The sequence below is a fragment of the Pygoscelis adeliae genome, unplaced genomic scaffold, assembly GCF_000699105.1.
Source record: "Pygoscelis adeliae isolate BGI_AS28 unplaced genomic scaffold, ASM69910v1 Scaffold331, whole genome shotgun sequence".
In the NCBI taxonomy this organism is placed as follows: Eukaryota; Metazoa; Chordata; class Aves; order Sphenisciformes; family Spheniscidae; genus Pygoscelis; species Pygoscelis adeliae.
Genome location: NW_008824037.1, coordinates 97,213 through 111,073, shown reverse-complemented (window position 1 = coordinate 111,073; position 13,861 = coordinate 97,213). Strand labels below are relative to the sequence as shown.

Below are 13,861 nucleotides of genomic sequence, written 5' to 3'. Positions count from 1 at the left end.
TTGTCCAGAGTAAAGTAGTTATTAAATGAAGAAAGTGAAAGAAATAGGTCCCAGAGATTTATGATGAGTTAAGAGAGCATACTTCTACATTCTTTGCTCTGCAGTCTTCTCTTACCTGTCAGGCAGTTGCGTCCCAAACTTGATTACTGTGCTTTGCCATGCAGAAAAGAAAGATCCGATGCATAAGCTGTGGCATAAAGGTCCTCAGACCTCTAAACGATGTTGAAATTCAAGTAGTGTGACCCCACAGCCACCTCACCCGTCACTGCTGTATTTCCCAGTGCAATCCCCAGCCACTGAATTTTCCCACCCACTTAACTCGATACATCGCAACACAATGAACTTACACAGAAAACGGATGAACACAGTCGAGGTTAGCTGGGCTTCCAGACAGACTGGACCCTCTGCCTGACCTCACATAAACGGTGGTGAATGTTCCTCTGCCTCACGCAGCACAAGAGTTGAAATAAAACAGAAAGAACACTCTGCAATGCAAACAATCAGCTCTGACATGAGGCTTGCCCTGTTGGCACTTCCATCATCTTCCTCATCTTGTCACCTGTCCCAGGTCATCTATAAACAAGAATGAGCAGTGAGAATAAAGCTGGGCAGGAAGGTTCCCAGGGGTCGCAAATGCCAAATGCAGTTAGAAAATCATGATGTTTAATTATATCAGTAATTTTTTTTTAAGAAAAAAAGCAAACAGATGAGAGATCATGCACTTATCCTTCAGCTCGCAATAAACCCAGCGAGCAACAAACAAGGCCCTCAAACCCCCAAATACAGGTACTTAGCCTGAATACATATTACTATGAAACAGATGTAAGCCCTTAAAAGAAGTAAGAGTTTACATTTCTTAACAGTCTGTAGAAAAAAATAAAGCAGAAGAGTGAAATTAAAGTGATTATGCTATAAATAAGGTTTTTAAATTCATTTATTCAGGTATTTTTCTCAGTAATAAGGTTTTCACTGATTCTTTAGCAACTATCAGTCACCGTATCGTAATATTAAAATAATCCCTTTAGTTTAAAACAGACCAAGTATTCACCTTGCAAACAAATTTGAGGGTGCAGCAGAGAGAAGTAAAACATTTCCTGCACATAGAGTTGTACACCTTAAAAGTCAGAGAAAGGGGCGAGGACCAAGGGGGAATCCAGTCAGAGTCATTATCTCACTGTGAATCTTCAGGCTAGACACCTCATCTCTTTATGCCTCTTACACGTCATCTAACAAATGGAGATGTGAGGGGGTGTGGATCAGGATCTCACCAAAGTCTTCCTTCAGAGCCAGCGAGGATTGTCCCTGGGGAAATACACTGCAGAACTAATTCCCTCCCACTTTCATATTTGCAAAAAAACAGCACATGCTCAATGCACAGGATACATTTGAAACAGGCTGTATTTAGTTCTGGGGAGCAGCGATCAGCAACCTCACTTGGCTTCAGATTTCACCAGGAAAACACAGATATACCGAGAACCATAAATAAAAGAACTGGCCAACCTCTCTGTCCTTCACAGTACACACACTGGAACAATCCAGCTCAAAACAGAGTAGGGTTTAACAACGCTATTGTTTAGAACAGTTTAAAATATCAACATCCTTCGGAGTTTGCTGGAATTTTAACAATCACTTCAGTAAAGGCCAGATTATGTGCTTCTGCAAACCAGTACATTTCTCCTATGACACAAGTCTTTGACTTTTGCCTTCAAGGACTTGTGCTAGCCAGACCCAACCCCGTGACTACTTTGTTTCACTGTTGAAGAGATAGGCACCTAAGCAGAGCAGAAGAATGGAGACTGCAATTGGATTAACAAGTACCTATTCTCTTAATGGACTCATTGTTGAGAATCAAGGAAGATTCTTGAGTTTCCGGTGACTACAATAGCCATTACTTTTTCATACATTGAACACCTCTGGGATGAGTGATTTTACAAAATGGGGGCAGGGGATATCTAAGGCATAGGCAGGCTTATCAGAAAACCAATGTTAAACACAACGCTTAACTCTCATGCTAGTTTCAGGAAAGAGTATTACACAACTGAACAACAACAACAAAATCTCAAAAATACTCACATTAACAAATTCAGGTATTTGCATATATTACATGATGAGGTGTCTCCCAGGCAGACTTCCTAAAACTTAAAAAATCACATCAAAAAGAGGGTATGCAGAACTTTCTGCTGCAACAACTTACTGCTTTTGCTACTCGTGTAACTAAGACCTGAAAACCCAGCAGACAAACCAAAGAACGCACACCCTCATCAATGCAGAAACTGATCCCTCATTATAGGTTTTGATTAAAATCAGCTAAAAAAAAAAAAAAAAATCCAGCAGTCTCAGAAGAAAACATGTATCACGAGGACGAAAGAGAATCTGCTAATGGCTCAGAGACTTCCCCGACCAAAGATGCTATCACCTTCACTTTCCTCCAAGGAGGACAGAAGTTCAGCAATGAGTATTTCGGATTACTATCTAGAGTATTGTGGTATTCAAGTTAAGAAGCCCACACCAAGTTGAAAAGTTATGTTATTTTTGAATTTTTTTTTAAACTCTTGAAATCAAGAGTCATTAAGTGGATGCTGCACATAAATATCTTTTCATGTCATTTTTGAGTGCTTTATAAAGATGAGTAGGTATCCTTCCTATTTTACAAGTGTAAAACAGATGCAGAAACATTTAATGTGCTGTGAAATTGGCCAAGTCACTTAATATGAGACCCAATAGTAAGACCTCCCTTTGCTCCTTGTTAGAAAACACTAGACAATGCATATATAGAGGGGATGTTAAAAAGATTAGTCTTGTTATGTTTTTATTCAGACACACAGCAACCTAAAAAAAAAAGCTCACAATTCTACTTTTTAAATAACTGTCCCTCAACTGTCCCACCATTACCCCCAGTATTCATAAAAAACAGAGTAATCACTGCAATCCAGATATGCAATCTGTGCTTTGAAAATACTTGAGACTTCTTATTTGGGGCGGGGGGGGAGAGTTGATTCTAACGCACGTGTTCCTATATATCAATTTGGAACCAAAAGTGGCATGTATCCTGTCTCAGAACATGAAATAAAAAACGTGTTTCCTTCAAATTGAATGAGCTAAATGGACTGACATGTATTGTCCTTTTAATGATCTGCAAACATGACATTCACAGCAACATTATATTGATGACATGAGACCATTTGCTGCACGGCCAATTTGTCTATGGTGTCAGCTCGCTAACACAGGGTATGTGGGAGTGGAAAAGTTGCTATGTAGATGATAAAGTGGCAAAAAAGCTAAGAAGGAGAAGCACAGAGAAATAGGTAAATATGTTCTAGCAAACCTCTGGCCTAGCCAGATACAAAGTCCTAAAGAAAAAAAAGCAGTATTACATAGGCATTTAGTTTAATTAGACAATTATAAAGCATTCATGATATACAAAAACATCAATCATCTTAAACATGGATTTAGTAAATCAGCTACTCACATTTTTGTTGCAAACGCAGAATTTCAAAAATTACACTTTACGCCAAGAAAAGATAAGTCAATAATGTTATATAAACCAGTTATTAGATTATACTCCCCTGACATCCGCCTGCACAACTCTTCTGTTTCTGTCAAAAGATGAATACATATTAGGCAATATCATCTAAATCATTGTAAACAAAGACTGCTTAGAACTAGTGTAGTCAATAACAATATTGTTAACTTGCACAAATCACAACACAGAATGTATGTGTTTAATGAAAGCATGTTGGCTCAAACCCGTGTTTTCTTGTTCAATATTGCACTTAATGTTTGCTGTCTTCTGGAGGATCTGAAGGATGAAAGCTTCAATTAAGATGCAACTGATACAGACCAAGATTTTCATTTTATCTTTTTGGTTAGGTAGTCTTCCTTACTTATTTAAGCAATAAACAGGAAAAAGTTATAAAATATCACTGTGTGCATATTCAGAAATAGCAAACATGATCAAAACAGGAATTTTGTCATCACAGCTTCTCTAGAATAACAGTGGAAAAATTCTTAAAGCCAAACCAAAAAACATACTGTTAAATCAGACCACGTTCCATTTCTGTAAGTAGTGCTGAAATTCAAACCAGAGTTATGTCCCATGTAAATACCTACATGGGAAGTGGCAGAAACCACCAAATAACCCAGTAAAACTGCAATTCTCATTGTAGTCTCTAAATAAACTGATGCTGAAAACCCTGAACTTAAATGTCTGAAGTGTATAAGCAGCCAAAACTTTGTAAGCCTCAGCTTTAAGATCTTACGTCATTTTATTAGAAATTGTCGTTGCAGTTTAAGATTCCCTGGGGGAAAAAAAAAATTAAGCCAGCAGAGTAGCAAAGAAAACCATGCAAGCTTCCTCTCATTTTAGGGAAACTTCACTAGTCTCAGTTTGACTTTTAATTTTGGGTTGTCAAACACAAGTACAAGAACTTGTAAGACAAAGGCCAATATTTAAGAAAACAATTTAAACGAACTTAAAACAAGATCCAAATGCACGTAATTTCCTCCTTCCCCCCATTTCAAAATTTAAGCTCTGGACTTGAAACTCAGCACTTGACAATAATCCTCTGTAAGTAAACATTTGAAAAGAGATCATTAGAGCTCTATGTCCTCACCTCAGAGAGGCAACTTACTAAAAATTCCTAAATACAATACATAAAAGTGTGAAGGTCAATCAGTGCAAACGATTTGCCTCTTTTTTGCAAGACAATTTGATCATAAAGTTCTTGGAATTATTCTAAAAATTAGCTCAGGTAACTGAGAATTTTGATCATTGTAATTAACACATTTCTCAAGTGTTTTGGTCAAAAGTTTAATTAAACAATATTCTCGGATTAACAAATCCAATGGAATGCAATATGCAAACATTTACTTTCCTTCTCTCCTTAAGATTATTTTGAGGCCACTACAAGCGGGGTCTTTTTGAAAAATACTTGCGTTTTCTGTACCTCACAACGCAGTAATATCTTCAGATGTTTACATCTACCTTTCAGTTTTGGATATACATTAATTCAACTTCAGGATGTGGTTACTAATACCAGAAGTGTAACAATTACCTTCTGAAAAGAATATGATTCTGCGATGGTGGTTTCTTTCACTGGGGAAAGAAATTTACTACTCAGATATACTGGTTGATAACTGGAGAAATATTTGAATATGAGGGTTGATTCTTTTTCTTCTTGGTATTACACCAGGAAGGGTCAACAAGAATGTTAAAAATGAGACTTAATTGTCTGAAGACAGTGAGGTGAAGGAAGCACTTGTCTAGTATCATTTGACTAACTCTAGAACAAAGTTTAATATCACAGAATGTAAAAAGAGTCAGTAATAAAATAATATACATTAAATATTCCTCTTACTTCTGCTAATAGGAACATACATATAGGGTTTTCTCATTTACCAAAAGCCTTTGCAAATGACCTGATTCTATAGAGCTTCTTTTTTGTAGATACTGTAAACATTTAGAATTTCTAAGGCTAAAAACAGGCACAAGTCTTCCATGAACTGTTATTATTCCTAAAAGCGTTAAGGAATATATTCCAAATCTGCTATTCCTTTTTATAACAATAGAAATAATTGAAATATAATATTATAATTCACAATGCAGATTCTTAATTAAAAAAGAAATACAGCTGAATCGTGACAACAATTAATAATATATAGGGAATACTTTTTTTTTTTTAATGGTCTATTACATCAAAATTACATTTCCAGAATCTCCGTACTGGGTGTTACTCAATTTTATAAAGTGGTAGATTTAAGTAGTGACTAAAACATTTCTAAGCGGGTAAAATTCAACCACGTTACGTCAGCACTATTAGCACCCCGGCTTTATAATAATGCAGGTGAGATCTGCAATATCCATTTTGTAGACTACGATACTAAAGCCACGTGGTAGGTGGCACCTTTTCAAAGATGTTAGACGCTCCTCTCCATAATTTCCATGAGGTGATTTTGTTTTGTGCCTCGTTAAGGTACCTGAGCCAAGAGTCTTGTTTCAGGCTGGTTTTTCAAGATTTCAGAGGTTTTTTCAACCTCTGTAACAGGTTCCCTTTTGCCGAGCAGCTAAGCGTTAGCCAACATTTCAGCAGACTGATTCCAGTATGTTAGCAGCAATGCATTTCCAGAGACATGTTGCAAAAATATTAAAAGCAATTGTCATCTAGAAGTCCTTTTATCCCCTGCATCGTTCTGCACAAAATAACTCACCACCAAGTAATCTTGAATTCATAGATAGGACGCTTGCAGTAATAGTGATTTATCAGGTGTTTATCACACACACCAATACACTGGTGATCCACAGTTATCCCTCTATCAGACAGATCTGTCACGATACAGTGCAGAAGATCGTATACATCAGCTACAGCCTCCCAGGGGCCAAAAGATACATCTACTTCGCAATGATGTTCAAATAGCTTTGTCTCACTTTCACTCCTTTCAAAACGTAAAGAATTGAAATGTGGGCATTCATAGGGAGTGATGGGCATCTCTTCTTTGAAGACACAGACCTTCAATTTTGCAAATCTTGCTTTTCTTTGCATAGCTCTAAGCTTTGCTATTTCGATTATCCGTTCCAAATGATCTAAAAAAAAAACCAAACTTGAAAATAACAATGAAGCACCTAGTAAAAGAAACCAAATGCAATTATTTCATGTGAAACATATTACTGCAGTGTTTAATGAGCTATTCTTAACATAATATTAGCAGCAACAGGAAGCTGCACTGCATGTAGCTAGATATATAGTAATTAAATCAATCTCAGTTATCTTGTGAACTTGGTGTCCTTACTATATGCCCAAGTTGATTCAGTTGCAGGTCCAAACAGAACAAATGCAGAGGCAGAGAAGCCTCCTTGTTTAATAAGCCTTGCATGCTATGGCCTAGATCTTGCTCCCTTTTAAGACAGCAAAAAAATCCACATCCTTGGATACAGCAGGAACAAATCTGACGTGGAGACCTCAAAGATCTAAAGAGCATGAAAGGTACATAATAAACTTCTCAAATACAATGGAATTAGTTTGAAAGCTGAAAGCAGACCTGAAAGCACCACATATACTACTTGAATCACGCTAGAAGAAACAGTCAATACTACTTTGTTTATTTACCTTTGTAATATGGCATTAGGCCCAGGAAAGCTTGTCTAACTTTTTCTCCTTTAAGAGGCTGGATATCCTCTAGATTGTCTAGCAATGGTCCTATGGAATAATACTGAGCTTCCTTGTAAACTGACCTCACTCGTTCTCTTGGTGGCAGGTCACCAGATCGTAGAAAGTTAAGTATGTCTCTAAAAGAAGGACAAAAATATCATTAAGTAACATATTTCTGCCAAAACTGTTGCAGGTGAGAAAGGAGAGGAAATGCTGGATATTGTTTATTCTACTGAGACAGAAATCCCTACGCTTAAACAGGAACTGAAATAAGTGTGAGTCGTATTTCTAACATATGTTTTTAAAAGCATTTGCCACGTTCAAGTTTCCAAGTCATCATTTCACAGTTTGCCTCTGTTAATGTCAAAACTCATTCAAAAAAATACCATCATATTTTACATATGATGAAAATATTCAAGGTGGAGTAACCACTTAAAATAGAAGAGGACAGAGTATTTCATGGGAAAGAGATCGTAGTCACTGTATTTCAAATTTAGGTCTGTGACAAAATAAGCTTTTCCATTTTCCTGGAGAATCACATGCATGGACATTTTATCCCACACAGAACCAGGATTCTAGCTGAATGGATGGTGCATTTGCAAAGGAGGTGTGCTCTTCACAGGGTCAGGGCCATATACACTTGTATTATTATTATAATAATAATAATGATAATAATATAGAGAACATTTCCTTGTAGTTCTGAAACACTGTTAAGCGACAAGATTTTTTAACAGGAAAAGAAATCATTAACCAACGCAACTATTACTGACCATATCAAATAAAACAAGCATTACTGCAATCTTCATTAGAATGTCAACAAACACAGCACGTGCTAACTTGGCTCTCTGTTCCAGCTATATTTTCAATTCAGATTGATAACATCACAAATGAACTGATTTTCCAACAAAGCGGCAGGCACTTCCAAATTGCCAACTGTAAATAATTATTTTCCAATAAATATAGTGGCTTAATCTATTTCTGTCCCAGATTATGGTACAATCCAAATGTGCTTTGAAAAGAATTCAATCCTTCTCTGTTGAAGAGATTAAGGAAATGTCTACAAAGGAGAAACAAGAAATGTAAGTTACATTGCAAAGCGCGCTTTGGGCAAAGACCTTAACCCATGAACATTCACCCGTGAACACTGCTTACCTTTTCTAGCAATTTCACACCAGTTCAAACAGCACATTAGTAAGATCATGGTTAGTTTAATTAAAAATAAAACAAAAGGTAAACACATAAGAAGGAATCGTGAAGGTGAAGGAATATGGCACTACCAGCAAAAATAATAAAAAATTTCTTTGAGGCTTGTGCTTTTTTACCAGTTACGTTATATCCTGTTTAACCACTGAAAACAACATACTTTCAACTGTTTAAGAAACCTAGAGGTATTCCTTCCATTCCCTCTTTAGCATAAATACTGTAATATCAATCAAAAAACAGTGTTGTTCAAAAGAGCTTCCTATGAAAAGCAATGCCAAATACATCCTTTTTTAAAACATCAAAACAACTTGATACCTTGAAAGGAGATACTCTAGAGGACACAATGTACAAATTCAAAACATTACTTGTTTTTCTTTTCCCATTGTAAAACTTAAGCCCTTAAGAATAAAACAAATAGTTTTTTAATTGCGATATACGCTTCTCTTGAGATGTTTTGAAGGTGTGGATGCCAGCCAGTCACATTTACCTACTACACAAATATGATTTAACTAGAAGGAAAAAAAAATGTTAAAACTTATTTTTCTTTAAAAATAATTTGCTTCAGTAACAACTTTTAAAGTATACTACTGAGGACACTGTACATACCCAAAGTAGGTTCCATCTCTGTCAATAAAGTATCTGCCTTCAGCATCTGTTGGAATATAGTGTCTTCCACTGAACATAGCCGCCAACATTGTGTCCTCATAACGCCTCAGCGTTGACAGTCGTGTTGTAAAATACATGCCTCCTACGTTGAGTGGAACAACTTCTGGAAACTGCAAAAGCAATCACATCATCAGCAATGAGCTTCTAGTCCTTTGCAGACAGATTCAGGCCAAAAGGGTTACAACTTCTAGAAGACGTAGCATACAGTCTTTGCCACTGTGACATAATTTGGTCCAACAAATGCTTCTTTCCTGGCCTGTTGCCACAAAACAGTGAGGTTCAAGGGTTAATACCTTGAATACTTTGGCTGGCTTCTGGGTGTAATCAGTAATGTTTTCATTTTAGTTGGACATCTGAAACAGCAGTAATCACTCAGCTTTAAAACCAGATATTCATTAAAAGCACGAATGCCTCCTCTTGGCTCTTTCAGGGAAAGAAAAAACAAACACCCCCGGCCTCCTCTTCCATACACACACACTCACACACACACACAAAAAGGTCAGAAATCTCAGGCCAACCATGGGACTTGCCCTCAGTTGCTACTCTACTGGTTCCTTTACACTACTATACTATACACTGAAAAAACCCCAGTGATTCTATATTTACATTAGGTTTACAGCAGGCCTAAAATCTTAATATCACACCTTAAGATGCCTGGGTACCAGAATAAACACTTAGTTGTATTTGTCAAGTCCAAACATGGATGGAAATTCTGAGTAATGCTGCCAAGCTACTGAAGTAAAATTCAAGAGACTTGGTTCTATTCAACCATTTAGCTACTAATGGAAACTGAACTGGATATCCATAAATACTCCAACAAAGAAATCATGAATTCTTTGGCACCTGAGTAGTACGTGCTGCAATAACTGGACCTTATCAGAGGAGCAGTACCAGAGAGCTCTTACCTGCTGAGGCAGCAGAGGTAGTGCTTGTCCTGCCTGGGTTGCAGTAGGAGTGGCTGGCTCTTGGAAATCATCCTCTGCATCTGAGCTCGACATGGCATCATCCGGGTTTCCACTCACTTTGTTCTGCCCTGTAACTACCACCATCCCTCTGGCTCTCGTAAGCAGGTCTGCTGGGTAGGCAGCCGTGGCAATGCTGAATGGGAAACAAGACCCAAATTACTTAGGCACTCTCCACACCAGCTGCAGATCACATGGCAGGCAAGGCACGTCACTCCCCGGCTTTACACTGACAATTTACAATGGCATTGTTATTACTGGGAAATGAATCACAGCAAGAATGACTACTGTGCTGAGAAACAAACTCGGAGAGGGCTGTCTCTGCATTTTTTTTTCTGAAGGAATGCAGTTTGCAGAGCTCTACCAAGGTCCTACAGTCACAGAGCCCCTGCCAGTGACTGGGTAAGAGACCGGCGTCCATTGGCTGCGCGCTGCAGTGCGTGATTGGCTCCGCCACGCTTTTGCAGCAAAATGTGATTTGCTGGGTGAATTTGGGTGGCTGCAGTTCCACCCCGTCCATCGCAATAGGCCATCTGCAGAAGCACGCCCTGAAATGCACGCTCTCATTGGCCGTGTGCGCTGTGCAACACCCGGACTCCTGCTCCCAACCAAGCTCCCAGTCTATCACCTTCAGCCGCCAAAGCGGATCAGACTCTGCTATGGACAATGACAGGCACCGTAAAGGCTCTCTCTTCAGTTCTAGCATTTCCTGTGAAATGGGAAAACTGAGCTTTCTAACCAGACAGAGAATACAGATGTTTCCCTGCCCACTGCATCGCATTGTACTGTACACAAATGCACACATCTGATACGCATGCATTTAACTCCACATATTATCTTGTGCATTTACTGCTGATTATAATTTTCCTTTCCTGCACAGAAAAAAATGCATATTTACACCAACTACAATGCTTTCACAGTCCACCTTCAACCAGCAGATGGGATGGACTAACAATAAGCTGCATTATAAAAATAATAATTGAAAGAGCAGAGTAGGAAAGACTAGAAGCCTGCTGTTCTCTTTACACTGCATTCTTACATAAAAAGTACCTCTGTTTACAAATTGCTGTGGTGTCTCCAGTGGCATCACAGCATCCTAGCAAAGATGTTATACTACTGGAGGCTTTATCTAGCTCTCTAACCCTGCAAGCTCCTTCTCTCAAATCGCTATAAAACGTAAAAAGAGAAGGAATATTTGCACAAGCACATCTGGTACATTTATTTATTGACTGAATAAATGTTTCATAAAGGTTGCTTCCAATCAAAATCCAAACAAGCAGAAATGACATACAATTTTAATAGCCATGATTAATTATTCTGCCTTACTAATTCTGCTAATACAGTCATTATGCACATCATCAGGCTGTCTGTAGATCTTAGCTCTTAAAGGAAACGCTGCAAGTTCAAAATGAACCCAGACAGAACTGGGATGCTCCTGGTCAAAACAGATACTCTTTAGAGAGCTAATCAGATCAAAACCTCCACATTCTGTGGAAGTGTACATAGCCTTCTTCCACCAAAATTTGGAGGTGAATTCCAGATCCTGTTTAACACCCTAATGAACCTAGATAAGTAGGTACCGTGAAGTTTCAAAAACTTCTTTTTAAGCTGCAGCTTTGTCTCAGCTCAAGACAGGTATTTAATTTCTTTTCTCTACAGTTCAAAAGATGGACTTGAACATCATAATCATTTTTCCACCACAGTGCAATGCATAGGCAGATAAATAAGGATGGAAGGGCTTCTCAACATCCACACCCTATTAACAATTTTAATATTTGTCCTGAAACAACGTTTATTCTGACACCATCCCTTATCAAAACAAGTCAACTATACCTCACAGATAAAGAACACATACAACATAAATGAAAGATTATTTTAGTAGGGACTTCTTTAAGGAGGTAAACAAATTATCATCAAGAAACAGCTTGCAGAAGCTTAATTTATAAGATGCATAGTCAAAATTGAGTGTGAGCCTGTATTTACTGTAAATGTATTATTTATAATGCTGTTACCTGACACCAGTGCTTTGACTGCTATATTTCCAGTTCTCTTAAGACTATTCAAAAGAACTCCGGACTGACCAAAAATGTGATCTTTAATTGTCTACATTTTTCAAGAATGTCCCATAGATTTCACGTAAAAGGAGTGTACTCTGAATAAACAAAATTCAGCTCCATTAAGTGTATCGGAATCATGGACCACAGAATGTGTTTTGGGTAAGTTCATCCATTTGGCACTGTACCAAAAAGGCCCTCTTGCCCAACAGAAGTAGAGGTCTGAGAAAAAGGAATTCTTCTTCCTCTTTCGTAATCCTCCTTCAACATGACACCAAGGTTTAGGAAAAAAACATGAGAGAGAGCATACGTTAATTATGTTACGCTCATGAGTAATAACCTTCTTTGCCATTGCAACATTCACACAAAACAATCTCCTAAATAGTGAGGCTTAGCATACAAGATCTCAGCCTGTAATTAGTCCATGATTTCAAGAACAAGATTAGTGGCAGCAAAATGAAGAGATTAATCATTGACAAGTTTAACCTGTTTTTTGACGTTCATTAAAAGGTAAGTGAAGTTCCTCTCTAGGTTTGCTTCACTGCCTGTTCATCCACGGACATGGAGTAGTGAAACAGCAGTGTGCTGACTGGAACAGAGAGTCTTCCTAAAAGAAAAACATAAGCTAATCACTGGCCAGTTTTCTGACATACAATCCTTTGCATTTCGGTTCTCTGCATTTCGGTTCTCTTCATTTCATGAGGAATATGCACCCATCTGAATATCCTCTTCTTGCCACTTAAAGCATGGGCAATAATTATTATTAACTATGCACAAAACTATTATTAACTATGCACTTTGTTAAATCTCTCATTAAAGTTACAGGGTTTGTTTTTATTTAAACTAAGTAAATGCATCCATTTCACTTTCAAATACGTCTAGGTCCAGATCAACAGATAATTAATGAGACAACATCATCAATAACGAAAATTATTACTAAATCAAATACTTAACTGAACCATACATCAGCACCATCCAACTCTACCAGAAATACCTCCTTCCAGTTTACAAGCTACCTGTCATATAAATGGCAGAGATTACTTCCCAGAGCTTTGTTATCGACAGCTCAGATACTGTCTCACATACACACGCCAAAGAAAGCTTACTAAATGAACTGGACCTGCAAGTTTTGCTTCACTCCCTAGGGAATGATAGCAAGCCTAGAGCTGCATCGAGTTTTACTTGATGCTAAGATTCAAAAAAGCTTTTCAAGGCTCTGCTCTTCCCTTCCCTTTTCTGTATCGGTTTAAACAACTTTCTCTTAAGTACATTCTGAGGTTACGCTGGTGTTGGCAAAGTTACATACCTATAAAAAAGTGACATAATAATTACACAGTCAAAGTCTTTTTCATTAACATACTGATGTATGAATCCATCATAGGAGACCTAAACAAACTACTATTCAAAGCTAACTCATTGGAACGTGCTTGTTTTGGGGAGATACCAACCAGATTGTTAGGAAGGCTCCCCCTTTTTCAAGAGAAACTAGGCCCCTGTGAGGACGCAGAATGAGATGTGACTTAGCAATCTCTCCATAGCATTCTTCAAGACACTCAGCTGATCAAAGGTTTGTGTGAACAAAGCGGGAAAAGACATGACATCCAGTTAATTCTAATGTATCTGCGTCAGAATAGCAAAGAAACATCCTAAGAAAGGGCAGGGATCCCTGAGCTGCAGTAAACTGTATTATACATTTAACTGTAAAATTCTGGACATACTCAGCATCTCTAGTCATTAGCAAAAGATAACAGAGTATGATGAAGGGATACTGTAACTTAGCTTTTGCATCAGAGAGCAAAGACACGCAGTATGGGAGGGTACGATGGGACGC

At 37.9% G+C, this 13,861-nt stretch overlaps 1 protein-coding gene across 1 annotated transcript; it reads right to left on the bottom strand.

Moving 5' to 3' along the window:
• Positions 1-5,928: 5,928 nt before the first annotated feature.
• On the bottom strand, positions 5,929-12,566 carry KCTD7 (potassium channel tetramerization domain containing 7). The gene is made up of 5 exons (XM_009333433.1): positions 12,517-12,566; positions 9,920-10,112; positions 8,955-9,124; positions 7,104-7,282; positions 5,929-6,580 (listed from the first exon to the last, which is right to left on the bottom strand). Exons 2-5 carry the CDS (start codon positions 10,061-10,063, stop codon positions 6,204-6,206), a joined length of 870 nt encoding a protein of 289 aa, XP_009331708.1. The 5' UTR covers positions 10,064-10,112; positions 12,517-12,566; the 3' UTR covers positions 5,929-6,203.
• Between the last annotated feature and the right edge of the window lie 1,295 nt (positions 12,567-13,861).

Excerpts from the sequence above, each read along its gene's own strand:
- KCTD7 (XM_009333433.1), bottom strand. The coding sequence starts at position 10,063 with ATGGTGGTAGTTACAGGGCAGAACAAAGTGAGTGGAAACCCGGATGAT. Across the intron at positions 9,125-9,919 it reads TACCTCTGCTGCCTCAGCAG|TTTCCAGAAGTTGTTCCACT; the intron begins GTAAGAGCTCTC and ends TTGCTTTTGCAG. Across the intron at positions 6,581-7,103 it reads CCTAATGCCATATTACAAAG|ATCATTTGGAACGGATAATC; the intron begins GTAAATAAACAA and ends TTTTTTTTTTAG.